Genomic DNA, 14,353 nt, shown 5'->3' with positions numbered 1-14,353 from the left:
TCGCCTCAAGGCCGGCGTCGTTTTGCAACGCGCGGCGTCGACAACCATCCGTCACGGCGGCCGGCATCCGGCAGGATGCACAAACCGCGAGGGGGTTGCGATAACGACGCCTCCTTAAGGGGGCCCGCGTTCTCACGTTTGGGATTTTGGAAAGCGTGGGGAAGATATTGCTGAGATTATACTCAGAGATCGTACGTCACGCGCGCGTTTCCACGATTCCTCTCGGTCCTCTTCTGATCTGTTCTGATCTCTTCCGCGCGCGCCGCGAATGAACTCGTCTACTACTCGCGTTCATGTTCCACTGATATAGTGTGAGAGCGTAAATTCGCGATGTTCCACTCAGCGAATTTCCACTTCGGGATCCAATTCCAGTTTCCTCTCGCGCGCGTTTCCGACGTTTTTCGACGTCGAAGAAAAATTACCCCCTCGCGACGACTCCACCATCAAGAAATTAAAATGAATTATCCGGCGCTCATTTGTTACTACACGGAGTCCTCCGCTGAAACAATAATCGCTCGGTATCGATTCTTCCTAGCCCGTACTCGCGCGCTCGTGTGTGTGTGTGTGTGTGTGTGTGTGTGTTTGCGGTAATTGCTTGTAGAACCAACAAAAATATGTTTGCCCTTTTGAATCGCTCGATAGCCTTTGTTACGCTGTTGCTTTTCAATTAATTCCAAGTGCGCTTCGGAGCTCGATTCAGAGCCCGGAATACTCGACATTAAACGATCAATCGAAGTGCTTCGCGACAACAAACAAAGACTCTGTGATGGAAAAACAAAAAAAAAAAAACAATAAAATAAAATAAAATGAAATAAAAAAAAAAAAAATTTCCACCGCAAAGAGAAGAGTCGCTTGCGCTTTGACGTCTGTTGTTGCACGACGACGAGTCATCGTCGTCGTCGCCCGACAACGGGCGAAAACACGAAGTGAAATCACGATCCACGACACGGGCTACATCACACGCCGCGACAGATGGTGCATCTTGATGGATGACACCCCCACTGTGATCTTCTGGCTATATACGCGCCATTTACGTCACTCCGTATCTCTCTCTCTCTCTCTCTCTCTCTTTCTTTCACTCGCGGGAGAGAGAAACGATACTTAATTAACGGCGACGCGCCTCGCTAGTGATTCACGAAACGAGTGAAAGGTGCCTCCGCCGAGCTCTCCTAGAACCTAACCGATTATTAACACGACGAGACTCTCGATCGTTTTACAAGACAAGACAACGCTCTCGATAGTGCCGGCTCCGCAAGGACGTTCGCTTCCACGGGAGACCCATTTTTCCGCGACCTTTCGCGGTGTCGTCACGTGACTTCGCTAAACGAAGACGATTAAATGTCAGAGAGATATATTCGCGAAGAGGAATATTTATGAGAAAAAATATATATAACAAGATGTCAAACGCTCATGTATATTTAAAGTCCAATTTTACGCAAGCCGGCGATGTAGATACACAGAAATCGTGTCACTCGAGATTTAAACTCGCGAAAAACTTCGCAAACTTGATTAGCGAACTCGATTTAACCGCGGAATCGTCCGATTTCACGCGGATTTCAGACTTGTTTTTTTTTTTTAACGTTTATGATTGACCATCACGACCGGTGCTATTTTCGATCGTGTGACACATATTTAAAAAATTGAAACAAACAAACGAATCAGAGTACGTGAACAAATATAGTACATTACGAGAGACGCGCAATGTGATTGCGCGAAGGTCGAGCGACTTATCTTTGTGTGTATTTGACGCCGCTGCGTCGATATGTGAATCATTCCGAGCGAAAAAATCGCGCAGATCCTCGTTAAAGAGAGGAATTAAGCTTGATAAAAGTAAATTAGCGGCGCGCGCTTCGCGTGTGTAATTAAAAAAGTTGTCGGTCACGATAGAATATGTATTTATATCTGTCTCTTCGGGGAAAAAAACTTTATCTTCTGACATTATCTTCAGATACCTAACATGCGTGACAGACACGTTGCGCGCGCGTCTCTACGTGTGTGCGAAAAATCATATCTCTAAAATCTTTTTCAAAAACCAAATTGAAAAAATAACATTAAAAAAATTTGATGCAATTCATGCACACGCATTTTTATCGCACACAAATGTCGTTCGATCGACCGGTCACTTACGCGACCTGTCAGTCGCTCCGTAACTACGGCACAGACCCATTGCTCTGTATTGCTCGTTACCTATTTAAGGTAACGAACACGGATGAACAAACGTGACATTGTACTTACACAACGAGATGTGACATTTGCAGAATGCGGGGTGCGCGAAATGCGTGCCGTACCGTACCGGCCGAGCGGTGCATCAAATGCACCGCCACGTATGTGTTTCTGCTGTTAATCCGTTCTCCATTACCCGGAAAACTTTATGCCGGTTTGTGACCCGTATAAAACGGCGCGTAATAACGGTATCCGCGTATACACGATACCGCGATCTTCATTGTACACGTATATCGCCGGCCGGCGATGTATTGTTTGCCTTCTGCCGCGGCATAATTTTAACACCGTCAGGGACACATTGTTCTCGAATTCAGTTTCGCATGTACACTTTTGAATAGGTCTCTAACGCGTGACACACATACGTATTAATTGTGTATTCTTTTTTTGTTCTTTTAATTGCAGGATCGAGCGTCATCTCGCGCGATCCTAAAATTATTGAAGCTATTTGAAATTTGAGATCTAATCTCTCGAAATAAGGTCCGGATCTAATCTCGAGAACACAGTAGGTTGTTGTGTAAGAGGTATTTTTTATGTGAGGTAATATTTTTTTTTATGTGACAGATAAAATAAAAGGTTTTTATGTAAAAGATAAAAAAATAAAAAAAAGGGCACCTTGACCTTCCCGGCCGAGGTGTCGTTTTTCTGCAACGTTTTAATTTTTATAGAGAGTAAATTGAATATTTTACACAATGATACGCAAACCAAGCATTCTGGAGTGAATTTTCGAATTGAATTTAATTCGAATTTCCATGTGTATGTAATTTGTGTTTAAACATTTGCACGTCCAACTGGCAAATATTTTATATCGATCCAGATACTTAAAATAAAAAAAATTGTAAGTTGAAATATGTTAGTAAGATTCAACGACAATAAACCGCTAATATAAAAGAAAGAAAAAGAAAAAGAGAAAGAAGAGAAAAAACGTAAAATAAAATTAGATAATATATTTGTGTAAATCTCTCTTTTTCTCTCTCTCTCTCAAAAGTGGTGATTTTTCTCTCTCGTCATAAATGTCTATCGAATCGCCGTTGCGTTCCGCGCGTGTGGGTTATTATCGGGCAAATACTTACCGTATCGCGTTTGTGTGTCATTAGTTACCCGTTTAAATAAATATATAACTTCACGCCTTTTAGATTCAGTTCGGTCGCATTATACCGTGAAACGTATAGGATATTGAGTCAGCGTTTGATTATATACCGCACGTTAGCGCTCGTTATCGATAATGTGCGCTCATTTGTAAGTAGGGTATTGTGTATCTAGAAAGGTAATTCAATATATTTTATTCGTGTAATATCGTATTATCGGGAATTCTTGTTCGAAAAATATGTTCGATTTGAAAATAAAAATTGTGCAAATTTTTCGAAGCTCTCGCGAAAAAAAGCAGCTTCACGTGATGTGAAATTTTTACAGATTTAGTTTTTTCTTTCAAGTGCGTCTAAAAATAGACACACTCTGCGATACATCTCCTCCCCCGTCGTTGCTTCGGAGACAACGTGTATGTACATGTATCAAAACCTTCGTCTTTTCGTTATCATAATATGTTACGAGGAGAAGTGTCGCCCACGTATTAAGCTCTCGCGAGAGTTATCACCTGTAATTAGACCTGTCTAATGACAGATGATATACGTTCTCTGCAAAGAGAGTCGTCTAGTTTCAAGCGTATTATTACATTGCAGTTCTTGTCTATCGCGGATTTGCTCGTGACGATACGCGCGACAATGCGACGTTATAAACTTTCGTTATTTACTTTGATATTCGATTAAGTAGCTCGCGCACGAGACGGCGAGATAGCTAACCTACTCTCTTCGGGACGTATTACAAAACCGGTTATTCGCGCATTCTTCGTCTGAGCGAAAAAATTCGCATTAGCACGGTCGAAAAAAAAAAAAAACAAAAACAAATGATTCTAATTTCCTCAGGAACCATCCAAAGTATTTTTTAGTCGATAGAATTTCAAACGTGATTTTTACAACGATTGGATACGCCTTTAGGCTAAAGAAGATGCGACGTGTACAGAGAGCTCGGGAGGGATTATATATAATTATAAGTTTCATAATTTTAGGTTGCGGTGTATTTAACGCTAATACAATCAGCTCAGACCCTTCCGGTCTTCTCCCGTGTGATTGGTTCAGTTAATTCTCCCCTGTTGAGGGCTCAGAGTTATCCCTCCAGGTGTTGTAGCGTTTAAGACATACTCTGTATATCTTAACTATATATATATATACACATACACACACACCTGTGTGTGTATATATGTGAGAGAATATAAACGTAAACCAAATGATCTGAATTCCGCTTTATAAATGTTTAAAAAAATTCGATATTATCGAATGTTTTGAATATTGTCAATTACATTTGTGTGTGGCGCGCAATAACGCTGTTTTACACACAGAAGAGAGAAAATCCGATAATACAATTTTAACATCTTTTTAATCCGATTTATCGCGTAATAAAATTTTAAAACCGAGATAGAAAATACAAAATATGCATAAATGTAAAATACTGTGTGTGAAAATAAACGAATAAAAAGAGTTTTACGTGTATTTTATCACGAAACAATTTGTCGTTACGTTTCGTTACATTTTTTTTTTCTTTTTTTAGACTTGGAAAGTCACAAGAAACGATGTGATCGATACATTGAAATGCATAAATCATTTGGGATGTGACTTCTTCGAGATTTGATTTCACATCTCACGGAAGTTATTAATACAATCTGAGCTGACTATCTGCAGGGCTTTTTGTGCCGGTTACAAGGCAGGGAGCTCGGCTTAGCTTTCATTGCTGTCTATTGTATGGGAAGACTTAATGACATTACCTTGACGTCGCATTGCGTCAATGTGATATCGGCGAGGATTTTCAAGCACTTCGATTACGACTTTCTCTAAAAGAGACACGCCGTCGATAAGATTCGAATCTAATTACGTTAGCGAGAGAAAGGGTGAAACTTTTTATTTTATTAATGACAATTAAAAAGCCTCGCGGGGTCGCCTGCGCGTCGTCGTTGTAAAGCGAGCGTATAAAAAGTTTCAATTCAGATCGTCGACACAAAAAGCAATATTTTCTGAACTTCTTCTCCTCTTTGTAATTTTCCGAAGGAAGATCTGACGGACGGAAATTGTTTTAATTGTCCCCCTGGAAGAAGATTCACGGAGAACGCGCTTGGAGTCCGCGCGTTTCGCGGAATGCGCAGTTTCCAGCGACGTTAAAACAATAGAAATAAAACGCGGGGGGAGGTTGACAACCGGACAACACACACTCGGGAGAATGTGCAAACACGCGATTCATCGCTTCGCCACCAGTAAGACCGCTTTCATGACACACGACGCGCGCGCTGTCTCGACAATATTTACGCGCTGCGGCATCGATTTATCAAGGTTCAACCGCATGCAATTTTACTAATAGTAGTGCCGTCGCCATTATCGACTCGACTATTAAGTCGATGGTTAAAAATTATTGCGGCACTATCCGACCACTTTTTCGCAAGCACTTTCAGCGCCACAAACCATTATCGCCAACACAACGCGTTTCGCGCATTGAATTTACGTCTCCTTGAGAATAAGAGTCGCGCGATGATCTCTTTCTCTCTCTCTGTAAGAAGATGATGAAGACTTAGAAACTAGGACTAAACGAATCTGTGTCATGTTCGCACTGCATATTACAACATATTGCTTGTTATAAACTGCACATCAATGTTATCGCGATTTTACTCCCTTTCCCTTCGCAATGTAAACAAGTTTTAAACATACATACACTTCTGCGCCCAAGTCTTGTGGCTGTTTCGCGCGCGGCTATAACGCACCATTTGATAGGGTTTGTTGTTCTAGGAAATAATACGCGCTCTGTTCGCACAATTACATCACATTACATGTATCTTTGTTACCGTAACGGCTATAACGCTACTACTGTGTAGTTTCACCTTCTGATGTGTGCACGTTGCAGGTTACACGTCGATAATTGGTGAAAATGTATTGCGCTTGATTTACTGAAATTTTGTGTAAAATGTAACTCTCGTACATGTTTTGCGAAATACATACGCAAATTTTCTGTGTGTGTGTGATTTTCGATTTTGTATAAAACGTGAACAAAAAATTCACAGAGAGAGAGAGAGAGAGAGAACTGTCACTGGCGTCTGTATTTTTTCACAATAGAAAGTTAACGGCAAGAGAATGTCGTTCTTTAGGTCGCGCATAGTCATCCGACATTATTACTCCCATTTCCCGCTCGTTATCGTGATGAAAGTGAATTATTTAGCAGCCGCTAATTAATTAGTACCATCGGGAGCACGGCTGTCTCATCGCAATATAATTTCCCAGCCCGGCATGACCTCTCGCTAGCTGCGTGGGATAATTACCCGTGGATCCGCACTTCCGTCATGTCTGCAAAACACGTCGCTGTTTTGCGATCGTGATTTTTTTTTTCTTTTTTGCTTTTTTTGTTGTATTTTATATAATCACACAGTTTTTATCGCACCCGACAATTGGGTGCGCTCGGCAATAACTCGAGAAATAAGAGTCAAGTGTTTTCCGTCGCGCAATTGTTTCGCGAAGGAAGCAACGATGTCCTGTCCATGGTTTTTTTGCTTCGCGTCGTCCGAACCTAGAGTTTGCTTACTCTCTTCGCGCAATTGAAAAAAAAAAAAAAACAAATCTTGGAAAAATCGTTTCGACTGCTCGCGCGGTTGTAAGTTTGATGACCTTCCGGTGAGCGATAAACGAACACGAACATCTTCGTCGCGGAGACACGAGGCGAGATAATCGCGCGTAATGTGCATCATTATATTCCCGATAAAAATCGGAGTAAATTCCGTTTTTCGCACCGGTCAAAACGGGGAGGGATGCGCGATCGCAATATAGATGCGATACAGATTGCGATCTACATCCGACGTAAAAGGCGACGGGCAAAGGTAAGGCGATAAATGTGTCGACGGTGATACATGTACGCGCGAATTTATCGCGTTTATTATAATTTATCTGACATTCGTGCGAATATCAGAAACTAACTTCCACGTGCGAACAACACGCGCGTAATGAATCGCGTGTCATTACGTTTTTATCGTTTTTTATTTATAATGAAAATCTGATGTAAAACTTCAAGCGAGATGACACGGAACGGTCGGTTTGAAATGGCATCGTTCTCTCCCCGCTACGATCGATGTGTGTCTCGCACGAATTAGTCTCGCGCTAAGTGTCGACCTGGGTGTCGCAAGCCCGTTATCCTTCGGCTAACGTATGCACTTTTCGCTCAGCGAGCTCGTGTTTCAGTTTTCAAGATCGCGAGCGCGAAACTCGAAAGGTTTTTACACGGAGTTATTTTTCAACCGTATGAAGTTGTAATCCGTGAAATTTTTTCCGAATCGTGCGAAATTTGAGAGAAATAGCTTTGTGAATCGGAACGATGTAAAAAAAAAAAAGAAAAAAAAATTACGGAAAGCACGTCAAAATGCAAAGTGACTGATTAACGTGCCGAGAAGTTCTTACGTGACTCCTACGAGATCTTGCCATTAGGTTGAGAATTTCCAACGACGACGAAAGAACACGCGCATTCTTCCTCTCTCTCTCTCTCTCTCGCGCGCGCGCGCATGAGCATATTATTATTAAAACGTGGTAATGTTAGCCTCTTTGTGTGTTGCAGCGCTGAGAAAAACCGGCTCCTCAGTCATGTAATTTCACAAAGCGGTCCAGCCAATTAGCAGAATTCGGTTTGCGAACATTTGACTCGAGTTCACGAAATTGCTGACGTGCGGAGGATTGGGTGATGAACTCGTGGTACAAGCGGAAGACTACTGCCGCAGTTGAAAGATGTTTCGCTCCAAGATTCGCATTCACACGTGTCAAGTGATACTGCTGACGTCGCTGGTATGGTTCCTGGTCGACGTTATGGTGCTCATGCTCTACTCGGATTGCATCGGAGGATCCGGATGGGGCTGTTCGGATAACAACAAGCAGCAGCAGCAGCAACAGCAGCAGCAACCGCTCCAGTCCGAGGAACCGTCGTCACAGCTCCATCCGAAGATCCAGGCCAGGGAGGCACAGCCGCTCAGGCATGAGCACAACAAGAAGCAGTATCCGCAATCGACGTTGCACCTATGGCGACCGGCGAAGGTCGTCAAGGAAAGCAAGGGCAGTCCAGGCGAGATGGGAGCGGCGGTGCATATTGCTCCGGAAAACGAGGCCAAGCAGCAGGAACTGTTCAAGCTAAATCAGTTCAATCTGATGGCCAGCGACATGATCTCCCTGAACCGATCCCTGAAGGACATCAGACTCGAGGGTTGTAAGACTAAGAAGTATCCCAAGTATCTTCCAGACACAAGTATCGTCATAGTTTTCCATAACGAAGCGTGGACCACGCTGCTGAGGACAGTCTGGTCCGTGATAAACAGGTCACCCAAGTCGCTGTTGAAGGAAATTATTCTGGTGGACGACGCGAGCGAGCGCGGTGCGTTATTCTGAGCGTTATAAATACTTATTAAGAAAAAAACCATAAAGTAAAATATAAAATATACTACGCAATACAATAAAATATAAAATTAAAATATAATAATTTTGGATATTTATAAACATTTTAGATATTTAACTGGGGTCCGAAAGAGAAATGGGCGATATTTGATTTTTTTACAGATCACTTGAAACAAGACTTGGAGGACTACATAGCCAAGCTACCCGTTCCCACGTACGTGTATCGCACAGAAAAGAGGTCAGGTCTGATAAGAGCAAGACTGTTGGGAGCGAAGCACGTAAAAGGACAAGTAATCACATTCTTAGACGCGCACTGCGAGTGTACCGAAGGTTGGCTGGAACCGTTACTTTCGCGAATCGCGAACGACAGACACACCGTCGTCTGTCCGATCATCGATGTGATCAGCGACGACACCTTCGAGTACATCCCGGCCAGCGACATGACGTGGGGCGGTTTCAACTGGAAGCTGAATTTTAGATGGTATTTGTTTTCTTCTACAACATTATCATAACTATTCTAAACGTCGCGTATATAAATGTTGACAGTATTATATTCCTATTTTACTCTCCCGCCTTCCCGAAAGGTGCAAAAGAAATTTGAGTTGCAAATGTGAAAATCTCCATATTTTGCATGCAATGAATAGATTAATATAGCCGCGTAAAATCTCTCTTTATCGATCCGCAGTGATGTATATTAATTCATAGCTTTGTCGGATTGTGATGTTCGTAAATTCGTCGTAACGGTCGATATAATAATTCAGATTTTTTGACTGCTCTATTCATAAATTCGCAAATTCGCATTCTACTTCATCGCATTTACATATAATGATAAATGTAATGAATGGCGGCTTTGTGTCCTTTCTCTTTCATACATTCACAACATCATACGTCAGCGCGCGTTGTCCCCGCGAGCTTGGAAATTTATAGTATCCATATTCACTGTGAACACGTTCATAACAGCGTATAATTTATCTTTAATGTAATTTTTAATTTTTCGACTGAAACAAAAAAAGCGCGTTAAAAATCTCTCAAGTTACCCTGTACAGTTTTTTTTTTTTTTTTTTTTTTCTGTCCTTGTTCCGTCAAAACTTTTAAAACAGATTTTACATACCGCGCCAACTTTTGTTCAATAAAGGTACAGAGTTGCGCAGAGAGAAATGGACAGAAGGAACAGCGACAGAACGTCACCATTGCGAACGCCAACGATGGCAGGTGGATTGTTCTCCATTGATAAGGACTATTTCTACGAGTTGGGCGCGTATGACGAAGGCATGGATATCTGGGGCGGTGAAAATCTCGAAATGAGTTTCCGGGTAAGCGCTTTAGAAATCCGACAAAATACTGCTAATCTGATTATTTACGAAAAACATTTGCGTAGCTACTATGGAAGTTTGTTTATTGGAGCAAAATTGTGCGCAGTATAAATAGAAATAATAAATTTATTATTTATTTACAAGCACAATAAAGAGAAACGAAATGAAATGTTTCTCTGATTTTGTGCATTATGTTGATTATATTTCACACACGTGGAAATTAATTTATTCCCGTAATGTCGATGCGCTTATTACGACAAATGAATTAATCAATAAATCATTGCCGGTTGTTATTGCGGTACTAATTAACTTTTATAGATAGCAATTGCGTGTGTACACGATTTTTTTTCTCGGACATTTAACACGAAAAAAAAAGGATTAAAGGGTTTTCGGAAGGATGTCTTTGCATGAGACCTTCGTCATTTATAAAGTCATGAGTGCCTTGTAGGTGTGGCAATGTGGCGGAACGTTAGAAATCAGTCCGTGCTCACACGTGGGACACGTATTCCGGGACAAGAGTCCGTATACATTCCCGGGCGGTGTCAGCAAGATAGTCCTGCACAATGCGGCCAGGGTGGCCGAAGTCTGGATGGATGAGTGGAGAGATTTTTACTATGCCATGAATCCAGGTTAGACCAACAAGTGTACCGTTTACATAATTAATGTTGTTGTTACCTAAATTTGCGCCTAAACGATGCCATTTTTATGCACATCGACTTTACATACCTTATATACGCAGTGTACAAAAACTTTTCAATGTGTGTTATGCATCACAAATTTATAGTTTTAGGAATTACATTCTCTCTGTATCTTACATATACGTTTATTCCTACGTAAGGATGTTGGAAAGTTTACATTTGAAAAAAAGATTCGTTTTATCAATGAAAAGCATTGTTGCAAAAGTTATTTTTAACTAGTGTTTTTCGAGTTCATTACTGAAAAAACAGCAATACACAAGCTGAATTATATCATATATTTGACGGGTATCTGATAAAAATCGTTCGGATTATCTCGTTAAAAACCTGTTGTAATTGATATAGCGTGTGTTGCAGTTGCAGTTGCAATTGTTTATGAATGCATTATCACCTTGTCGATCGAAGAGAAAATCCATTTCTTGACTAATAATTAATAATAGTCTTGCGTTAACATTATGTATGTATTTTTATACAGCGAATTTTTTAATATACTAGAACTATACAGAAACATATCGTAAATTAGCTAATCATCCTCTTTATGTGTTATGCACATTATATATATATATATATATATATATGATCTCTGTATGTGTATTTACTAATATTTCATGCGTAACATCAGTAGTTGTATACATTACATTGCTAATTTACTTGAAACTACAATTGAGACCTCTATCATAATTATGAAGATTGTCCCTGGTAGATCTTGATCGCTGCTGACAAAATACTCTATTATTATTGTTTGTGTCTTTTTTTCTTTTTTTAATTAGTTAACAAGTACGAAATTGTGTAACTAAAAACAACCGCAGGCATTTTAAACACGGACATTTATATACAGACATTTCAGAGATGTTTTGTTTCTGTGTCTCTTGTTACAAATGCTGGTGTAGTCTTAACCACTCATCCATCCAGCCGACTAACCAATTGAAAAAATTGCGCTTGTGCTTTTAATGAGATTTCCTTCATCAAATCGCTATTATAGGTGCCGCCCAGAAGAATTCTAAATCCACCGCAAGGCGCAGAATAGAAACATATATATACATTCGCCATGTTGTGTGTTCTTTTTTCCTCGTCGTTTGTTTCTTATCGTGTTATACTCTGGCTATCATTGTAATTGCTAACACACTAACAGAATTGAGTTGGTTAGATATGGATGTGTGGTGGGACGTTGGAAATTGCGACATGCTCGCACGTCGGGCACGTATTCCGTAAGTCGACTCCGTATACCTTCCCGGGTGGTACGAGCAAGATAGTCAACCACAACAATGCGAGGCTCGCAGAAGTTTGGTTGGACCAATGGAAGTACTTCTATTACAACATTAATCCAGGTAGCACTAACATTGGCGTAACTTGCAAAAAAAAAAAAAAAAAACAAAAAGAAAAAACGAAACGAAAACCTATCGCTCTGAGCTCTTCTGTGTACGTCTCTTTCACGCATTTTTATTACTTTGCATTCGCTGCCGCATGCTTCTGCGATTTAGATGGTTTTGCATGTCTCTTTTTTATCGATTATTTCTATTCACGGCATTTTACAGCTTCAAGAGCTCTAATTATCTCTATCAGATACCCGTTGACATTTATTTAAAGCGTCGTTGCTATTGTGTCAAACTCTGTGACATGGGTGTGTGTTACTATTTAATAGAACTTATAATGTAACTACTTGATACAACTTTTGTTGGAGTACAACAGATACCAATTACATAAATAAAATATTTAAAGACAAGTTTGAAGAACACGTCAGAAGATTCCATACGGTATAAAATAATTGTTGAAAGAGCATATTTTACATCGATCACAAAGTACAAGTATCTAGATTATTTTTTTAATGGAGTTTCCAATCTGAAAAAAAATTTTAACGTGCACATCTCTGCATGCTATATTTTACGGATTACACACAAGATGGTTGTTACACTTTATAAAATTTCTTTACACTTTTTTCAGATTTTCAGACAAAAGCGCTGCATAACTGCACAATTATTTATTTATTTTTTCATGGCATTAATGTATCATACAAATATCATGGCAAACTTCTTTATTTTATAGCACAAAATCCTGGCAATCTTCTTTTCCAACCAGTTTACATGCAAGCACATTCATGCAACAAAACAAAATTTTGTAAAATTCCATTTCGTAGATTACGACGGTGAAAAGACAAAAGATCGAAATTTTTCTTGTAGGAGCGCGAAGCGTCGACGTCGGTGACGTATCCGAGCGAATAAAACTCCGGGAACGACTGAAGTGCAAGAGCTTCAGATGGTACTTGGAGAACATATATCCGGAATCGCCGATGCCATTAGATTATTACTATCTCGGCGATGTGAAAAATGTTGAAACGCAAACTTGTTTGGATACTATGGGCAGAAGAACCGGGGAGAACGTTGGAATTAGTTATTGTCATGGGTTAGGTGGTAATCAGGTTTGTGTTTGTTTTTTTGGATATCTCAAAATATCTCTCACACATACACATTTGGATGAAGATTTCTATCTAGAAAGTGTAGGCACATTATTTCTGATGAAAGCTATGTCACACTCAGGTATTCGCTTACACTAAGCGGCAACAGATAATGTCCGACGATATGTGCCTTGATGCAGCTAGTCCGCAAGGTCCCGTGAAAATCGTACGATGTCATGGAATGGGTGGTAATCAAGCGTGGGTTTACAACGATGAGGTAAGAGACAAGGAAACACGGAACTGTATAAGCAAGATAATTGTATAAGAAAGATATCGGAATGTGAAACTATTTTATAAATACGTAGTTTACGACACGCGCGTGACGCATTGTCTTTTCTTTCCAGACCAAAATGATCAGACACACGAACACAGGCCACTGTTTGTCGAAACCCCATATGGGCGACGCCTCGCAGCCCGTCTTGGCGCAGTGCGACGTCAATAACATCGGCCAAAAATGGATCATGCGTAGCAAATTCAAGTGGCAAGCCAGCTAATACAAATCCATTCTAAAATCCGTGCGCGTACTCATTAATCTATTTAAAAAATGGTAATCGCGCAATGGATTGCGACAAACTGTCCAAGTGTACGTAAACAAGAAGAGAATGGAGTATTACAAGTGATGAAAAAAAACAAAAAAGAAAAACATGAAACGGTTTATTCGGTTAACCCATGATTCAAATGTGCGTCGAACGGAATTGATGGTGCGCGAAAAAAAATTAATGACTTTTGACTCGCGTGAGAAAAAAAAATTGAGATCGCGTAGTTGATTTGATCCTGTAGAATTTATTCGCGTGATCGCGCAGTGTTGAGAGAAATGACTGCCATTTTCCGTGGTGCGCGACCCTTATGCCTTGATCAATGCACAAGAGTGACGGGGATAAAGCGACTATTTAGCCGCGTATAGACACAAGTGACGTTAAAAGAGAGAGAAACAAAGTGAACTCTTTTCTTCTTTCCTGGCTAATGAGCGCGGTAAAGAAGAAAGCATATCAGACCACTGTTAAATAAATAAATAAATAAAATAGTTGTTAATGCGAAAGAGCGAAAGGGAGAGCGAGAGAAAGAGAGAGATATGTTTGATAATTTCAGAGTGCAATGACTGTCCATTAGATCGCGATAACACGAAAAAAAAAAAAACAATGTGAATACGCTAGGAATTAATTGACGAATGCTGGAAGTGCGTTAGTGAAATCGATATGACGCTACCGAGAATAA

At 40.4% G+C, this 14,353-nt stretch overlaps 1 protein-coding gene across 6 annotated transcripts in view; it reads left to right on the top strand.

The window, feature by feature from the left end:
- LOC109859614 (polypeptide N-acetylgalactosaminyltransferase 5) overlaps window positions 1–14,353 on the top strand; it is an 18,873-nt gene extending 4,520 nt beyond the window's left edge. For 4 of the 6 annotated variants that reach the window (XM_020438009.1, XM_020438035.1, XM_020438018.1 and 1 more), the window contains exons 2-8: window positions 7,855–8,658; window positions 8,841–9,159; window positions 9,814–9,991; window positions 10,440–10,620; window positions 12,864–13,102; window positions 13,221–13,355; window positions 13,483–14,353. In XM_020438009.1, coding sequence (XP_020293598.1) covers window positions 8,022–8,658; window positions 8,841–9,159; window positions 9,814–9,991; window positions 10,440–10,620; window positions 12,864–13,102; window positions 13,221–13,355; window positions 13,483–13,632 — 1,839 coding nt within the window. In that variant the 5' untranslated portion in view covers window positions 7,855–8,021 and the 3' untranslated portion in view covers window positions 13,633–14,353. Of the gene's footprint in view, window positions 1–6,757; window positions 7,127–7,854; window positions 8,659–8,840; window positions 9,160–9,813; window positions 9,992–10,439; window positions 10,621–11,833; window positions 12,015–12,863; window positions 13,103–13,220; window positions 13,356–13,482 lie in introns of those variants that run through there. The other 2 variants (XM_020438026.1, XM_020438057.1) reach the window with 2 other exon arrangements.

The sequence above is a fragment of the Pseudomyrmex gracilis genome, unplaced genomic scaffold, assembly GCF_002006095.1.
Source record: "Pseudomyrmex gracilis isolate BER0280 unplaced genomic scaffold, ASM200609v1 scaffold_7, whole genome shotgun sequence".
Taxonomy (NCBI): domain Eukaryota; kingdom Metazoa; phylum Arthropoda; class Insecta; order Hymenoptera; family Formicidae; genus Pseudomyrmex; species Pseudomyrmex gracilis.
This window is presented reverse-complemented; position numbering and strand designations above follow the sequence as displayed.